This window comes from Oncorhynchus nerka, linkage group LG7 (assembly GCF_034236695.1).
Source record: "Oncorhynchus nerka isolate Pitt River linkage group LG7, Oner_Uvic_2.0, whole genome shotgun sequence".
Classification (NCBI taxonomy): Eukaryota; Metazoa; Chordata; class Actinopteri; order Salmoniformes; family Salmonidae; genus Oncorhynchus; species Oncorhynchus nerka.
In genome coordinates, this window is record NC_088402.1 from 77,440,231 (window position 1) to 77,458,382 (window position 18,152).

General features: G+C 42.9%; 1 protein-coding gene across 1 annotated transcript in view; it reads left to right on the forward strand.

Moving 5' to 3' along the window:
- Positions 1 to 18,152, forward strand: part of LOC115132437 (kelch-like protein 21) — a 25,881-nt gene continuing 7,729 nt past the window's right edge. The window contains exons 1-2 of the mRNA XM_029665085.2: positions 1 to 123; positions 16,753 to 17,863. Of these exons, the coding sequence (XP_029520945.1) occupies positions 16,804 to 17,863 (1,060 nt within the window). The 5' untranslated portion in view covers positions 1 to 123; positions 16,753 to 16,803. The remainder of the gene's footprint in view (positions 124 to 16,752; positions 17,864 to 18,152) is intronic.

The following is an 18,152-nucleotide window of genomic DNA, read 5'->3' on the forward strand; positions in this document are numbered from 1 at the left end:
ATCATGACGCAGATGACTGGAGGAGAGAAGCAATATCAAGGTCTATTTTCAGATACGAAATGTGAACAACTTTTAAGCGTTTAAAACTATAACCCGTTCGTTGACTAGAATACGTTACATTTGGTAAGTATATTTACTTAATTATTGACCTGTTTTATGTCTGCGAAGATTTTTCGTCGGTGGAAAGGATATATACAGTTGTGATTGGACAGTATGCATGTCTGATATAAAATAATAACTGAGTTCTGCATGTTATTCTCTTTGTTTCTACCAGATATTTCTGCTCGTGTTTCTACTTAGACACACCCGTCAATATATAATATTTTTCCTTGTTGATGATTAACAGAGTCTAAATAAGAAGAGACCTACTGTACTGACAGACAAAAAAAAGATTCATGATATTTACGATAATGTAGCTATGTGGACTTTTTTCATTATCATAAATTCAAACGATTACAGTGCTAATGGGCACAACTATGTTTTACAGTGGATTTGGGTTGGTGGACTAGAACGTAAACAATGAAATAAAAGCAGTATGTATGTTTGTTGAAGGTACATACAGTTAGTTGTAGATATATGTCCCTAACTATGGACGTTGTTCTTATCCATCGGTGTTATGGAAAAGTACATTCAAGTTATACGTTGGTGTGAGCAAAGACAATGTGCCCTTCTGTCAGCATACCAGGCTTTGTCCTCCACCTCCAACGGTGTTACTCTTATCTAAGTAGCCCCACATGCAGGGATCAAACTGTCCCTCTTCTCTCCAGATGGAATGTGACCAGTGGTTGACTAGCCTGCCTTTTTATGGCCAAACCAGGCTGCATGGGATCAGCTATGGAGAACCCAGAGCTTTAGCTCACTCCACTCAGTTGGTTCTCATGGCCCCTGGTATGCAGGCCCTGTAGCAGCTGTGTTGTCATGGACATTTATTTTTGCCTACCAGGTGCAAGTATTAGCCTGGTCCCAGATTTGTGATGTCTTGCCTAATAATTATTTTTTATTGATTTTTTTCCTTATTTAACTAGGCAAGTCAGTTAAGAACAAATTCTTATTTTCAATGACAGCCTAGGAACAGTGGGTTAACCTCCTTGGGGCAAGGGATTCTTGTCAGCTCAGGGATTTGATCTTGCAACCTTTTGGTTACAAGTCCAACGGTCTAATCACCAGGCTACCTGCCGACCATAAGAGTTGGCAAAAGAGATAGTGATGCACCGATATGACCTTTTTGGCTGATACCGATATCCAATATTTTCCTTGCAAAAAAACCTGATACTGATAACCAATATTTAACATTTTAGTGGCCTTTTAAGCATTCTAGTACAGTTAAATAGTTAACACACACACACTGATGCAGCTGTCTAAGGCACTGCATCTCAGTGCAAGAGGTGTCACTAGTCCCTGGTTCGAATCCAGACTGTATCACACCAGGCCGTGATTGGGAGTCCCATAGGGCGGCGCACAATTGGCCCAGCGTCTTCCGGGTTTGGCCGGGGTAGACCGTCATTGTAAATAAGAATTTGTTCTTAACTGACTTGCCTAGTTAAATAAAGGTTACACACACGCACCACACTGATCAGAAAGTTATTTTGTTGGCATTTACCAGAGGTGGGACCAAGTCATTGTTTTACAAGTCACAATTCTTGGCACTCAAATCTCAAGTCAAGATCGTCAAGTATCAAGTCAAGTACTAAACTTTAAGTTTCAAGTCCTAAACAAGTCATAATGTGCTCTTCACCAAATGTAATACCATTTCATATTTTTAACAAGAGTAATAGTTAGTATATTATATTTACGTAAATCATGAATGCTTTTAAAAATATCTATATATTTACTACTTTCCAAATAAACATATTTCCATATCCCCCCCAATAGTGATTGATGATCGCTATGGGGCACAATCAGGCGATGTAGGCTTGTACACAATAGCCCAACCTTAACACACACACACTCTCTCTCTCTGTGTGGTTACATTAGGCTAGTGTATGTCAATGGTTTTAGGTACGGTAGTAACATCAGGCATGATTTAGGGTACCAACTGCCTAGCCAATTGTAGCTCAATCTTGGGTGCAATGATCACGTTCCCGCACTGACTGACTCTGTGGAGGCTCATTGATTTAATGTTACGTTGGCCTACATGATACACTAGTAAAGTAATACAAAATATATAGCTGTCGGCTATATTAGCCACGACTTACCGTTCTTTGTGTAGCTTCAAATGTAGAACAAAGTTGGAAATTGTGCGCATGTTTTGCAAGTTGCAATCCATTTTGTGTTGATACAGTGTCATCTTTATATCCGAAAATAATAATTTTGGGTATCATCTTTCCATGGGCTCCATCTGAATTCACCTGCCAATGTTCCTCTGCACTGCCACGCACAACTGTTTCTCAGCTGGCACAATTTGATTGGCTGCTGTCTGATTCAAACTGTAATCTGTTAAATGAAGAGTTGATGTGCTGCACACTTTTTTTAATAGCATAATTTTTAATATTTGGACTTGGGGAGGGTATCAAGTCAGGTCGAATCATAAGGCTCAAGTCCAAGTCAAGTCACGAGTCATTGGTGTGAAAGTCAAAGTCGAGTTGAAAGTCATCGTATTTGTGACTCGAGTCCAAGTCATGTGACTCGAGTCCACACCTCTGGCATTTAGTATGTCCCCATTACCAGTAAAACATAATCAAAACCTATTTCTTTCACTTACTCGCTGTGCTGTTTCGTTGTTCATTTGTTCAGTCGCTTCATTCTCAACCAGGATTTCTATGGAACGCTGTTTGGGTCTTTGCGTGTCAAAAAAGATACAGTGTCAAATAACACTATTTGACGTGTCAAATAACACTATTTGACGTGTCAAATAAGCTTGTTGACCAATCAGGACCTGAATATGACTGCACGTCACATAATAATTAATGCGTTAATACATGTTTTTATGTAGTTATTACACATTGATTACACAATCACTCGTATTTCATATGTCACAACGATTCATCGATACGTATGCTATGGTGCTGGTAAAGTTGTCTAGCGCATCTACAGTGCTGGTCATAAAAAAAAGCTATAGTTAACTCATGGATGCAAACAATGTTCTTCCCCAAAAACATAGCAAAACGACATAATCTGTTTCAGTAGCTATAGTTAGCTAGTCGTCATCATCTAAAATAACCCTTATTTATAAAGACAGGACCCATCTATGTGAAGCTAGCCACAATAAGGATTAGCTACAATAGTGGACTTTGCGGTTAGCCTTCAAAAGAAAAGTATGTAATTGCCAGTGATGCAAGTTAATACAAATAATAGAATTATACCATAATTGAATATACCATGCTAAACGAGGTTGGAATGTTGTTATATAAAATTAACAAAAGACTATTTGTTCATTGACAAATATCTGTTGAAATCTCACTGGATATACTTTAGAATTGCATCGGGGGCATACTTATTTCACTGTACAGCCTTACCTATGGATTGTGGATCAATGATGGGGTATCAGTCTATTCAGTGACACCCAGAGAACATTAGCGTCGTAGCTCTTATTGCAGCAATCTGAAACAACTGTGAATTGAGACACATTTATTGTCAACCTATGTGTATTGAACACTATTCCCAAGGAAAAACAATACTGTGTGGATGTTTTGGAGTCTGATAGCTCTGAGGAGGACATTGGGAAAAACTATTTTGGGTATTGAGTAGACTGATACCACATTTCATTGATCCCCAATCCTTAGGTAAAGTTGTACAGTGCAATATGAATGTCAGTACACACAATAGGCTGACTGGGGAGGTGATTTCACAGTCACAATCCCGCGATAAGAGCTACAGCGCTAATATTTTCATAAACTCTTCACTGTTGTGTTCTGTGGGTGTCGCCGAGTAGACTGATACCCCATTTCATTGCTTCACATTCCAAACTTGTCTAACATTATCTAGTCTAAATATGGCATGATTCCACCAAATGTAACCTTCTGCATCGCTTTCAAATAGGTACTTTTATTTTGAAGGCAATCCGCAAATTCCACTATTGTGCCTAATCCTTATTGTGGCTAGCTTCACAACACAAAACTCGGTCTCGTCGAGCCTCACTAACCAGATGAAGGTAGCTGGCTGCTTATAACGTTAGCTTTGGGCAACAGGGTTAAGTAGCTGGCTAGCTATTTATTTTCATGAACTGAAGTTCAATTTCAATAGGCGAACAACACGTGGCTAGAACGGTTGATTGTCAAGGGCAATGAATTCCATTATCTTGGCATTAATGTATTTCAACCTTTGAGTTGTCTCGCTGAATTTTCCTTACTCTTTCAAATGACTGCTCGACTTGTTGACTGCTCGATCCACACAGCAGACATTGTGGGCTAGGTTAGGAATGCTGTGTTGCACGTGTAGCGCAACATTTTACATGGCGTCATTACATCATGTACCTACGTTATATAGGTATGCACGTCACCTTAGACATCGGTTTTGCACATCGGCATTAAACTAGACATCAGGCTTTTTAGAATGCATCCTGGGTTTTTAATCACTGTTCTTTCTTTTTAATGGGTCTTTGTGTCTGTGGAAGCTCATTTTGAGTGGTGACTAGGCACTTTATGGAGCCATGGTTTTGGTTTTGAACCGAGAGTAATTAGATAAATGGTGTTGCTAAGTTGGTGTTTACCATGTCCTATCAGCAGGGGTCAACAGATGTTGTTGTTTTGGCTGAATAGTCTAGTAGAAGGACCTGCTCTAAGCAAAACGGTTCCGTCTGGTTTTGATTTTCTCCATCCATGTACACAGAATAGGCTTAGCTTCCAAATAAACATTCCATAGCTGGATTTGAGAACTTTCTGAAACCACACTTAATAGCATAATTCATATTTTGACTGTAGGCTACACGTTCATTAAGAACAATCTAGCCTTCTTCTCTGGGAGCTTTTCATATCATTTGAGGACTTAAAAAGTTTTGTTTACATTTACATCCTGTAGCTTCAGCCGTATTATAAAAATAACCTAAAGAAGACTTTCAGGCTGAAAGTGAGGCCTTGTTCTTTTATCCTCTTGAGAAACCAAGTGGTGACATTTTCCCCTACTGTCAACCCTACATTAATTTATGTCAAATTGTGTATTTAGAAGGAAATTATACCTAGCAACTAATATATTACCATTATTACCAAGCTTAGCTCATCATCAGCCATTCCTGATTTCCACCCAAGACTGCTGTAAACAGTCCAGAAACTTGTTAGATGATGACTGGCTGTTTATTAAGATCTATGACTGACCATGTTAGCCCTATCTTAAGGGGTTTGTCCAAGGAGGCCATACTCCCTAACTATAGGGCATGAGTCAAGTTCCTAGTTCCTGGGCCAGTCACACAGGCAACTACTGTAATGAAATGTGGTGAGGGTAGTGGCATGCATCAGTCTGCATTCTAATATACATAATATGCTTTCTGTTGGTGGGTAAGTTCTAGTCACATGGTGCCTGATGGTCACACTACTCTCTGTATTCCTCTCCAGTTTGTCCACCCAACTCTGCTCTCTCTGTCCCTCTGAGTGAGGCAATCACTTTCTCTCTGCTATTTTAGGTTGGTAAACACACAACCCATAAGTTGCTCAATACCCCTCTCAGGTCTTTGGGAATCACTTACCTACTCTTTATGTTGTGACCCACTGATCTAGTTCTAACAAATATGTTAGTTTTTTGACAGTTCTTGTCATCTACAGTTACAGAGTAGGGTATCATACTGACTTGCACACAAGACGTGGGCAAGAAGGACTAGTAGTGTGGATAGATATTATCCAATTTAATTTACAACCATAAAGGCACTACAGTAGTTAGTTTGTATAATAATACTGTACCATATGAATTAACACATAAACTTATGTAGAATTGATCAACCAGAACATTCTGCAAGGAAATGCAATAATCCCTTTTAACCTGACAATCACTTACCCAGGTTTCAAGCCTGCTTCTGTAGAGTAACCTTTAGGGCAGGGTTTCCCAACTGGCGGCCTACAGCCAAATTTGCCCCGCAGGTGGTTTATTTGGCCCCCCAAGTTACAGTGCATTTAGAAAGTATTCAGACCCCTTGACTATTTTGACATTTTGTTACATTACAGCCTTATTCTAAAATTGATTAAATTGTTTCATCAATCTACACACAATACCCCATAATGACAATGCAAAAAAACGTTTTTTAGAAATATTTGGAAATGTATAATTAAAAAAAGAACTGCAAATATCACATTTACATAAGTATTCAGTCCTTTTACTCAGTACTTTGTTGAAGCACCTTAGGAAGCAATTACAGCCTCTAATCTTCTTGGGTATGACCCCTACCTGCCCTAAGCTCTCTCCTGGCCCCTTACACTAAGTCTGAATTTGTCCTGCTAGGTGACCTAAACCGGGACATGCTCAAACCACCTGACAGGTCGTAAAGCAATGTAACTCCCTTAAGCTTTCTCAGATTATTACCAGTCCCACAAGGTATGACTCCAAACACCCAGAAAAGGCTCCTCTCCTCAATGTTATCCTCACAAATAATCCTGATAGGTATCAGTCTGGTGTTTTCTGTAATGACCTTAGTGATCACTGTTTTACAACCTGTGTTCGTAATGACTGCTCAGTGAAACGAACTGTCCTGATTTGTCATTAACGCTTGCTAAAAAACTTTAATGAGCAAGCCTTCCTTCGTGAACTGGCCTCTGCAAAATGGTATAGAATCAGCTTGATCCCCTCTGTCGAAGACGCTTGGACCTTCTTTTTTTATATCTTCAGTGGTATTGTTAACAAACACACCCCCATAAAGAAATGAGAAATAAAAACAGGTTCAGCCCCTGGTTCGACCATGATCTTGCAGAGTTACTCCAGCTCAAGAATTGCATTTGGCGAAATGCTCGGCACACGCATACTCAGGCTGACTGGCTCTTGTTCAGGGAAATGAGAAAGAAGTGCACTCAGGCTATCTGGAAGGCCAAAGTTAGTTACTTTAAGGAGAAGTTATCTCTGTGGGTCTAATCCCAAGAAGTTCTGGAAAACGGTTAAAGACCTGGAGAATAAAACTTCACAGCTGCCCATGTCCCTTAATGTTGAGGATGTGGTTGTTACTGACAAGAAGCACATGGCTGAGCTCTTTAACCTCTCTAGGGTAGGTGAGACGCGAACGTCCCACCAGGCCAACATCTGGTGAAACTGCAGAGAGCTAGTGCGGGGTTGGATGCGGGTTGGATGCGCGCTGTGTTAAGAAGCAGTGCGGCTTGGTTGGGTTGTGTATCGGAGGACGCATGACTTTCAACCTTCGTCTCTCCCGAGCCCGTACGGGAGTTGTAGCGATGAGACAAGATAGTAGCTACTAAAAACAATTGGATACCACGAAATGGGGGAGAAAACGGGAAAAAAAAAATATATATATATATATATAAATATATATATAAACCTGACCCCCAAAAAACTTCTGGGTCAAATGGTTTAGACCCTTTTTTCTTTAAGGTTGCTGCCCCTATCATCACCAAGCTCTCCAACCTTTTTATCCTGTCTCTCCTTTCTGTGGAGGTTCCCATTGCTTTGAAGGCAGCCACGGTTCGTCCTTTATTTAAAAGGGGGAGATCAAGCTGATCTTAACTGTTATATGCCCATTTCTATTTTGGCCTGTTTACCAAAAGTGTTGGGAAAAACTTGTCAATAATCAACTGACTGGCTTTCTTGATGTCTATAGTATTCTCTCGGGTATGCAACCTGGTTTCCGCTCAGGTTATGGATGTGTCACTGCAACAAAGGACATCAATGATGCCACCATTGCCCTTGATACTAAGCAATATTGTGCTGTTATCTTTATTGACTTGGCCGAAGCTTTTGATATGGTAGACCATTCCATTCTTGTGGGTCGGCTAAGTTTTGGTGTCTCTGAGGGGTATTTGGCCTGGTTTGCTAAGTACCTCTCTCAAAGAGTGCAGTGCATAAAGCCAGAAAATCTGCTGTCTCAGGCACTGTCTGCCACCAAGGGAGTACCCCAAGGCTCGATCCTAGGTCTCAAGCTCTTCTCAATTTACATCAACGACATAGCTCAGGCAGTAGGAAGCTCTCTCATCCATGTATATGCAGATGATAGTCTTATACTCAGCTGGCCCCTCCCCGGAATTGGTGTTAAATGCTCTACAACAAAGCTTTCTTAGTGTCCAACAAGCTGTCTCTACCCTTAACCTTGTTCTGAACATCTCCAAAACAAAGGTCATGTGGTTTGGTAAGAAGAATGCCCCTCTCCCCACATGTGTGATTACTACTTCTGAGGGTTTAAAGCTTGAGGTAGTCACCTCATACAAGTACTTGGGAGTATGGCTAGACGGTACATTGTCCTTCTCTCAACACATATCAAAGCTGCAGGCTAAAGTTAAATCTAGACTTGGTTTCCTCTATCGTAATCACTCCTCTATTACCCCAGCTGCCAAACTAACCCTGATTCAGATGACCATCCTACCCATGCTAGATTATGGAGACGTTATTTATAGATCGGCAGGTAAGGATACTCTCGAGCGGCTATCAGATTTGCCACCAATGCTCCTTATAGGTCACATCACTGTACTCTATATTCCTCTGTAAACTGGTCATCTCTGTATACCCATCGCAAGACCCACTGGTTAATGCTTATTTATAAATCCCTCTTAGGCTTCACTCCCCCCTATCTGAGATATCTACTGCAGCCCTCATCCTCCACATACAACACCCGTTCTGCCAGTCACATTCTGTTAAAGGTCCCCAAAGCACATACATCCCTGGGTCGCTCCTCTTTTCAGTGCACTGCAGCTAGCGACTGGAACGAGCTGCAACAACACACTCAAACTGGATTTTTTTTCTCAATCTATTCCTTCAAAGACTCAATCATGGACACTTACTGACAGTTGTGGTTGCTTTGTGTGATGTATTGTTGTCTCTACCTTCTTGCCTTTTGTGCTGTTGTCTGTGCACAATAATGTTTGTACAATGTTTTGTGTTTCTACCATGTTGTGTTGCTACCATGTTGTTTATTTTATTTATTTTTATTTCACCTTTATTTAACCAGGTAGGCCAGTTGAGAACAAGTTCTCATTTACAATTGCGACCTGGCCAAGATAAAGCAAAGCAGTGTGACAAAAACAACAACAGAGTTACACATAAACAAACGTACAGTCAATAATATAAAAAATTAAAAAATCTATGTACAGTGTGTGCAAATGTAGAAGAGTAGGGAGGTAGGCAATAAATAGGCCCTAGAAGCGAAAATAATTACAATTTAGCATTGATACTGGAGTGATAGATGTGCAGATGATGAATGTGGAAGTAGAGATACTGGGGTGCAAAAGAGCAAGAGGGTAAGTGATAATATGGGGATGAGGTAGTTGGGTGTGCTATTTACAGATTGGCTGTGTACAGGTACAATGATCGGTAAGCTGCTCTGACAGCTGATGATTAAAGTTAGGGAGGGAGATATAAGACTCCAGCTTCAGTGATTTTTGCATTTCGTTCCAGTCATTGGCAGCATGGAAGAAAAGGCAGCGTTGGCTTTGGGGATGACCAGTACAATATACCTGCTGGAGTGCGTGCTACGGGTGGGTGTTGCTATGGTGACGGGGCTTTACCAAGCAAAGACTTATAGTTGACCTGGAGCCAGTGGGTTTGGTGACGGATATGTAGTGAGGGCCAGCCAATGAGAGCATACAGGTCGCAGTGGTGGGTAGTATATGGGGCTTTGGTGATAAAATGGATGGCACTGTGATAGACTACATCCAGTTTGCTGAGTAGCGTGTTGGAGGCTATTTTGTAAATTACATTGCCGAAGTCAAGGATCGGTAGGATAGTCAGTTTTACGAGGGTATGTTTGGCAGCATGAGTGAAGGAGGCTTTGTTGCGAAATAGGAGGCCGATTCTAGATTTAATTTTGGATTGGAGATGCTTAATGTGAGTCTGGAAGGAGAGTTTACAGTCTAACCAGACACCTAGGTATTTGTAGTTGTCCATAACCGTCCAGAGTAGTCATGCTAGTCAGGCGGGAGGGTGCGGACAGCAATTGGTTGAAGAGCATGCACTTAGTTTTACTAGCATTTAAAAGCAGTTGGAGGCCACGGAAGGAGTGTTGTATGACATTGAGGCTCGTTTGGAGGTTTGTTAGCACAGTGTCCAAAGAAGGGCTAGATGTATACAGAATGGTGTCGTCTGCGTAGAGGTGGATCAGAGAATCATCAGCAGCAAGAACGACATCATTGATGTATACAGAGAAAAGAGTCGGCCTGAGAATTGAACCCTGTGGCACCCCCATAGAGACTGCCAGAGATCCGGACAACAGGCCCTCCGATTTGACACATTGAACTCTATCTGATAAGTAGTTGGTGAACCGGGCGAGGCAGTCATTTGAGAAGCCAAGGCTATTGAGTCTGCCGATAAGAATGCGGTGGTTGACAGAGTCGAAAGAAAGTATTTTATCGATGGCGGTTATGATATCGTTTAGGACCTTGAGCGTTGCTGAGGTGCACCCATGACCAGCTGGGAAACCAGATTGCATAGTGGAGAAGTTAAGGTGGGATTCGAAATGGTCAGTGATCTCTTTATTAACTTGGCTTTCAAAGATTTTAAAAAGGCAGGTCAAGATGAATATAGATCTATAACAGTTTGGGTCTAGAGTGTCTCCCCCTTTGAAGAACGGGATGACCGTGGCAGCTTTCCAATCTTTGGGGATCTCAGATGATACGAAAGAGAGGTTGAAGGCTAGTAAAAGGGGCTGCAAAATTTCGGCAGATCATTTTAGAAAGAGAGGGCCCAGCTGATTTGTAGGGATCCAGATTTTGCAGTTCTTTCAGAACATCAGCTGTCTGGATTTGGGTAGGGGAGAAGCGCGGGGGTGCTGCAGGGGGTGCTGAGATGTTGGCCAGGTAGGGGTAGCCAGGTGGAAAGCATGACCAGCTGTGGAAAAATCCTTTTTGAAATGATTGATTATTGTAGATTTATCAGTGGTGACAGTGTTCCCTATCCTCAGTGCAGAAGCAGCTGGGAGGAGGTGCTCTTATTCTCCATGTATTTTACAGTGTCCCAAAGTTTTTGGGAATTAGTGCTACAGGAAGCAAATTTCTGCTTGAAAAGGCTAGCCTTAGCTTTCCTAACTGTCTGAGTGTATTGTTCCTGACTTCCTTGAAAAGTTGCATATCGCGGGAGCTATTCAGTTGTAATGTTGTGTTGCTACCATGCTGTGTTGTCATGTGTTGCTGCCTTGCTATGTTGTTGTCTTAGGTCTTTTTTTATGTAGTGTTGTGTTGTCTCTGTTGCGTGATGTGTTTGTGCTATTGTTAGAGGAATTCTAAATTCCTATATGTTTTGTAGCCAAAACCAAATTCACACTCTCTCTATTTCATTAATGAGTTGTAAATTCATTAATTATGCATGAAATAGATCGAGACCAGTCTTAAAAGTCAGGTAATAGCGTTTAATTCAAGAGAGTACTGACCCAAAATACAAAGAACATTACATTGTAAAGAGAGAACATAAAATGACGTCATCAGTTTCACACACCTTCTCCGATCCCCACAATAGCGCGGTGTCTTCAGGTCTGGAGACCTTCTTCTACTCCCCTCATAAAACAAACATTCCAATCTGTCTAAAATATATACTTTTCTCCACTAATGGAACACCAAACAAACATTCTTATCTGTCTGAAAAGATATATCATCCCTCTCCCTTAAACCCGCAAGGTACAGACAATTAATTTGTTTGACTTACATTTTCAGTAACAGCCTAACCAAGAACCCATTTTTATTTTATTTTTATTTCACCTTTATTTAACCAGGTAGGCTAGTTGAGAACAAGTTCTCATTTGCAACTGCGAACTGGCCAAGATAAAGCATAGCAGTGTGAACAGACAACACAGAGCTACACATGGAGTAAACAATTAACAAGTCAATAACACAGTAGAAAAAAAGGGGCAGTCTATATACAATGTGTGCAAAAGGCATGAGGAGGTAGGCGAATAATTACAATTTTGCAGATTAACACTGGAGTGATAAATGATCAGATGGTCATGTACAGGTAGAGATATTGGTGTGCAAAAGAGCAGAAAAGTAAATAAATAAAAAACAGTATGGGAATGAGGTAGGTGAAAATGGGTGGGCTATTTACCAATAGACTATGTACAGCTGCAGCGATCGGTTAGCTGCTCGGATAGCTGATGTTTGAAGTTGGTGAGGGAGATAAAATTCTCCAACTTCAGCGATTTTTGCAGTTCGTTCCAGTCACAGGCAGCAGAGTACTGGAACGAAAGGCGGCCAAATGAGGTGTTGGCTTTAGGGATGATCAGTGAGATACACCTGCTGGAGCGCGTGCTACGGATGGGTGTTGCCATCGTGACCAGTGAACTGAGATAAGGCATTTCATACCATAACATAATAGTATTAGAATAAATGGTTCTAATTAAAAATGTATACATAATTAATCATTTCAACTATAATTTCCTCCAACAGCTATATTTATATTTTATTTTAAAAAATTAACCCCCTGTGCCCGCAGGAGGCCTTTTGCTTTTTGGTAGGCCGTCATTGTAAATAAGAATTTCTTCTTAACTGACTTGCCTAGTTAAAGGTTACATAAAAAAAAAAAAATAAAAAAAAGCTTGGCCCACCTGTATTTTGGGAGTTTCTCCCATTTTTCTCTGCAGATCCTCTCAAGCTCTGTCAGGTTGGATGGGGAGCGTTGCTGCACAGCTATTTTCAGGTCTCTCCAGGGATGTTCGATCGGGCTCTGGCTGGGCCACTCAAGGACATTCAGAGACTTGTCCCGAAGCCACTACTGCGTTGTCTTGGCTGTGTGCTTAGGGTCGTTGTCCTGTTAGAAGGTGAACCTTCACCCTAGTTTGAGGTCCTGAGCGCTCTGGAGGTTTTCATCATAGATCTCTCTGTACTTTGCTCCGTTCATCTTTTCCTTGACCCCAACTAGTCTCCCAGGTTCTGCTGCTGAAAAACATCCCCACAGTATGATGCTGCCACCACCGTGCTTTATCGTAGGGATGGTGCCAGGTTTGCTCTGTACACAATTCCTGGAAGCTGAAAATGTCCCAGTTCTTCCATGGCCTGCATACTCACCAGACATGTCACCCATTCTGCATGTTTCAAATCAAATCAAATATGATTAGTCTCATGCGCCAAATACAACAGGTTGACAATACAGTGAAACGCGTACTTACGAGCCCCTAACCAACAATGCAGTTAAAAAAATATATATGAGTAAGAATAAGAAATAAAAGTAACAAGTAATTAAAGAGCAGCAGTAAAATAACAATAGCGATATGATACACAGGGGGGGATACCGGTACAGAGTCAATGTGCAGGGGCACCGGTTAGTTGAGGTAATATGTACATGCAGGTAGAGTTATTAAAGTGACTATGCGTAGATGATAACAACAGAGTAGCAGCGGTGTAAAAGGGGGGGTGGACTCCAAGGAACCTGAAGCTCTCAACCTGCTCCACTACAGCCCCTTCGATGAGAATGGGGGAGTGCTCAGTCCTCTTTTCCTGTAGTCCACAATCATCTCCTTTGTCTTGATCATGTTCAGGAAGAGGTTGTTGTCCTGGCACCACATGACCAGGTCTTTGACCTCCCCCCTATAGACTGTCTCGTTGTTGATCAGGCCTACCACTATTGTGTCATCGGCAAACTTAATGATGGTGTTGGAGTCGTGCCTGGCCGTGCAATCATGAGTGAACAGGAAGTACAGGAGGGGACTGAGCACACACCCCTGAGGGGCCCCTGTGTTGAGGATCAGCGAGGCGGATGTGTTGTTACCTACCCTTACCACCTAGGAGTGGCCCGTTAAGAAGTCCAGGATCCAGTTGCAGAGGGAGGTGTTTAGTCCCAGGGTCCTTAGCTTATTGATGAGCTTTGAGGGCACTATGGTGTTGAACGCTGAGCTGTAGTCAATGAATAGCATTCTCACATAGGTGTTACTTTTGTCCAGGTGGGAAAGGGCAGTGTGGAGTGCAATAGAGATTGCATCATCTGTGGATCTGTTAGTGCGGTATGCAAATTGGAGTGGGTCTAGGGTTTCTGGGATATTGGCGTTGATGTGACCCATGACCAGCCTTTTAAAGCACGTCATAGCTACAGACGTGAGTGCTACGGGTCGGTAGTCATTTAGGCATGTTACCTTAGTGTTCTTGGGCACAGGAACTATGGTGGTCTGCTTAAAACATGTTGATATTACAGACTTGGACAGGTTGAAAATGGCAGTGAAGAAACTTGCCAGTTCGTCAGCGCATCCTCGCAGTACACGTCCTGGTAATCCGTCTGGCCCTGTGGCCTTGTGAGTGTTGACCTGTTTAAAGGTCTAACTCACATTGGCTGTGGAGAGCGTGATCACACAGTCTTCCGGAACAGCTGGTGCTCTCATGCATGTTTCAGTGTTATTTGCCTCAAAGCGAGCATAGAAGTAGTTTAGCTCGTTTGGTAGGCTCGTGTCACTGGGCAGCTCTCGGTTGTGCTTCCCTTTATAGTCTGTTGTGGTTTGCAAGCCCTGCCACATCCGACGAGCGTCAGAGCCGGAGTAGTACGATTCAATCTCAGTCCTGTATTGACACTTTTCCTATTTGATGGTTCGTCGGAGGGCATAGCGGGATTTCTTATAAGCTTCTGGGTTAGAGTCCTGCCCCTTGAAAGCGGCAGCTCTAGCCTTTAGCTCAGTGCGGATGTTGCCTGTAATCCATGGCTTCTGGATTGCGTATGTACGTACTGTCACTGTGGGGGGGACGTGATCAATGCACTTATTGATGAAGCCAATGACTGATGTGGTGTAATCCCGGAACATATTCCAGTCTGTGCTAGCAAAACAGTCCTGTAGCTTACCATCTGTTTAGGATGCTCTGTCTGGATCAACGTGTACGATAGCGTGTTCCAGTTCCCGCAACTTCACACAGCCATTGAAGAGGAGTGGGACAACGTTCCACAGGCCACAATCAATAGCCTGATCAACTCTATGGGAAGGAGATGTGCCATTCTGCATGAGGCAAATGGTGGTCACGGTAAATACTGAGCGGTTTTCTGATTCACGCCCCCTAACTTTTTTTTAAAGGTATCTGTGACAAACAGAAGCATATCTGTACTCCTGCTGATGTGAAATACATAGATTTGAGCCTATTCAATTGATTTCAATTGACTGATTTCCTTATATATTTTTGGTCAGTGTATGTTCTGGAGCCCTGATCATCCGCTCAAAAGCAAAAAATAAATTTAAAAAACGTCCCGTGGCTGAATCTAGCCGATCCCGATCCCTGCGCTGTCATTGGTGGGAGTTGGCTCATCGCTCACAGGGCTCTGTTGACCTACCAACGGCTGACTCCATTGTTTAATCCTGGTGTGGAATGTGAGCTATGTACTAGGCTGAGGCTCAATGCTCGTCAGCTTGTTGTTTTTTCTGCCGTAGAAGGCCAGGAGATAGATGGCTGCCTTGCCCTTCATGAAACATACCTGTGTATTTTAAGAAGACATGAGTATCCCGTAATCCCACCTGGAATCATGTTGGGCTGGAGCTCACCGGAACACATATGTTCTACTGCTTAAGCTCCTGTTCCTCTTATAGAATATTAGCTCAAACATATTGTGGAACTCCTTCACCTAAATATAAACAGTACCAGCACCCAACACGAGTACCAGCACCTATTTCAGTCAAAGTCAAGCCCTGCATGTAGCAATTCCAAAGTTTTTACTTGCCCTTCAGATGACTGGTTGTTGTTGAAGCGCCCCAATGTCATAACCTGTAGAATAACACTGATCAAAATCAGCTAATTCAAGTCTATGGCAGCCTTTGAAAATAAATGGCTTTTAGTGAGAAACCCAGGAGTTCTCTTTAAATTAGCCTCGCAAGAGTCATGACACACGCTGACAGTTTTTAAATCAGCTCCTAACACATTGTAACATTGAGAAACTGTGAGACTCTGCTCGTCAAGATGGGGTAATTCTCTGTGTATGGCCTTATTACAGCAGCTGGTAATAACTCTTCAGTGAGAAACCAGGGAGCTCTCATTATATTGTGACATGACGCAGTGATTTATAGTGTTAAACCAGTTGTCAAATAACTAAGACTTTCTCTTCGTCAAGTAGAGGTAGTTCTTGTGTGGCCTGATTAAAACAGATGGTTGATTTCGTTTGTCAGTTGTTTTTAGGAAGCTGATTTGTGGGTATTATGAGTGCAGTGTTTGAGTCTGAGAGTGACTGTGAGCAGGCTAGAGGCAGGCAGGCAGGCAGGCTCTAGTTTGACGACTACCTCATGGGGGCGGATAGGAGGATGTACGGTAGGCAGACAGGTATATGAGAAGAGAGGAAATGGAAATGGACACTGCCTGTCAAAGTATATTTAGACCCACGGCACAGGCAAGCTCTCTTTTTTAAACACGGACAGGGAGCTGCTCAGTCACTGGAGCTGTGCAATGTACAGTCTTACTTTCTAGAAGGCAGGCTACTGTTTGTTTATTGTGTTGTTTTACCACCTATTACGCCCAGTAGGGCTCTTCAGTTAGGGGATCCTCACCATTGGCTTTACTGTAATTCAGCTGGTTGTTATTTGTATTGAAAATAACAGAGGTTTCTGTAAGTAGCTGAACTTGCTAATTCTTATGCTAACTCTGTTGAATACCTACACAGTGTTGCTCATTTAGTTGTTGTTATTTTGGTTTGTATGCTTCATATTTAGATTGTGTGGTATAGTGTTTGTGAATCAGTGAACCTGAACCCATTTAGAAGTGATTGTAACAGAAATTATAATGGTGTTTCTGTTTTCAGATGAACCCTGTCTTCTAAGTACAACCTCTTCGAGAGATCCAGACAAAAGCGATGGAGGGAGGAGTGATGGAGAGAGAAGTGATGTCTGAGAAGCCAGTCATGCAGACACAGCCATCCACACTGCCCTTCTTTGACACGGCCCACGCCTTTAACCTGCTCCGGGGGATCCACGAACTCCGCGCAGAGCGCAAGTTCTTTGACGTCACGCTCTGCGCCGAGGGCCGCGAGTTCCATTGCCACCGGACTGTGTTGGCCGCAGCCAGCACCTACTTCAGGGCCATGTTCGCCGGGACGCTGAGAGAGAGCGCCATGGACCGCGTGGTCCTTCACGAGGTGTCTGCTGAACTACTGGGCCTGCTGGTGGACTTCTGTTATACAGGCCGAGTCACAGTCACCCAGGATAATGTAGACCTCCTGCTGAAGACGGCCGACCTGTTCCAGTTCCCCTCCGTTAAAGAGGCCTGCTGTGCCTTCTTGGAGCAGAGATTAGACGTCTCCAACTGCCTGGAGATCCAGGACTTTGCAGAGGCCTACGCCTGCCATGACTTGGCTGTCAGCGCCCGCCGCTTCGTCCTCAAGAACATTGTGGACCTCGCCAAAGGCAAGGACTTTAAGCGGTTGCCCTGGAAACGGCTGCTGGAGTTCGTGTCGGACGATGCGCTGTGTGTGGACAAGGAGGAGACGGTCTATCAGATCGCGGTGCGCTGGGTTAAAGCAGACTTACAGAGGCGGCTCCACTACTGGCCCACGCTGCTGGAGCAGGTCAGACTACCCTTTGTACGTCGGTTCTATCTACTCGCCCACGTGGAAAGTGACCCCCTGGTTTACCTCTCCCCCTCCTGCCTGAGGATGGTGAGTGAGGCCCGGAGCTTCCAGTCGTGTGAGTATGACCGGCATGACAGACCCTGCCAACGCATGCGGCCGCGGCCCTCCACCGGCCTGGCTGAGATCCTGGTGGTGGTGGGCGGCTGTGACCAGGACTGTGACGAGCTGGTCACTGTGGACTGTTATAACCCTCAGACTGGACAGTGGCGCTACCTGGCCGAGTTCCCCGATCACCTGGGAGGGGGCTACAGTATGGCCGCCCTGGGCAATGATATGTATGTCACAGGTAGGTTGACAATGCTCGTTATACACTCTTGTACACACTATTTATGTTGTTTGGTAACACATAACTATCAAGGCATATTTTATATTGGATTAATGAAGGGTAATTGGTAGTTTATAAATGTGAAAAGGTATAAAATGTATGGAATTTCACTGGATATAGCAGCATAAAATCTTTCTTTATACTGCAGGTTAGGCTATATGTTTAAAACACAATCTACATCAGTGTGATGTGTTTATATACAACGGACAGCAGTTTACATAAGTGGTTACAGTTGCTGTGTGATGTCTTA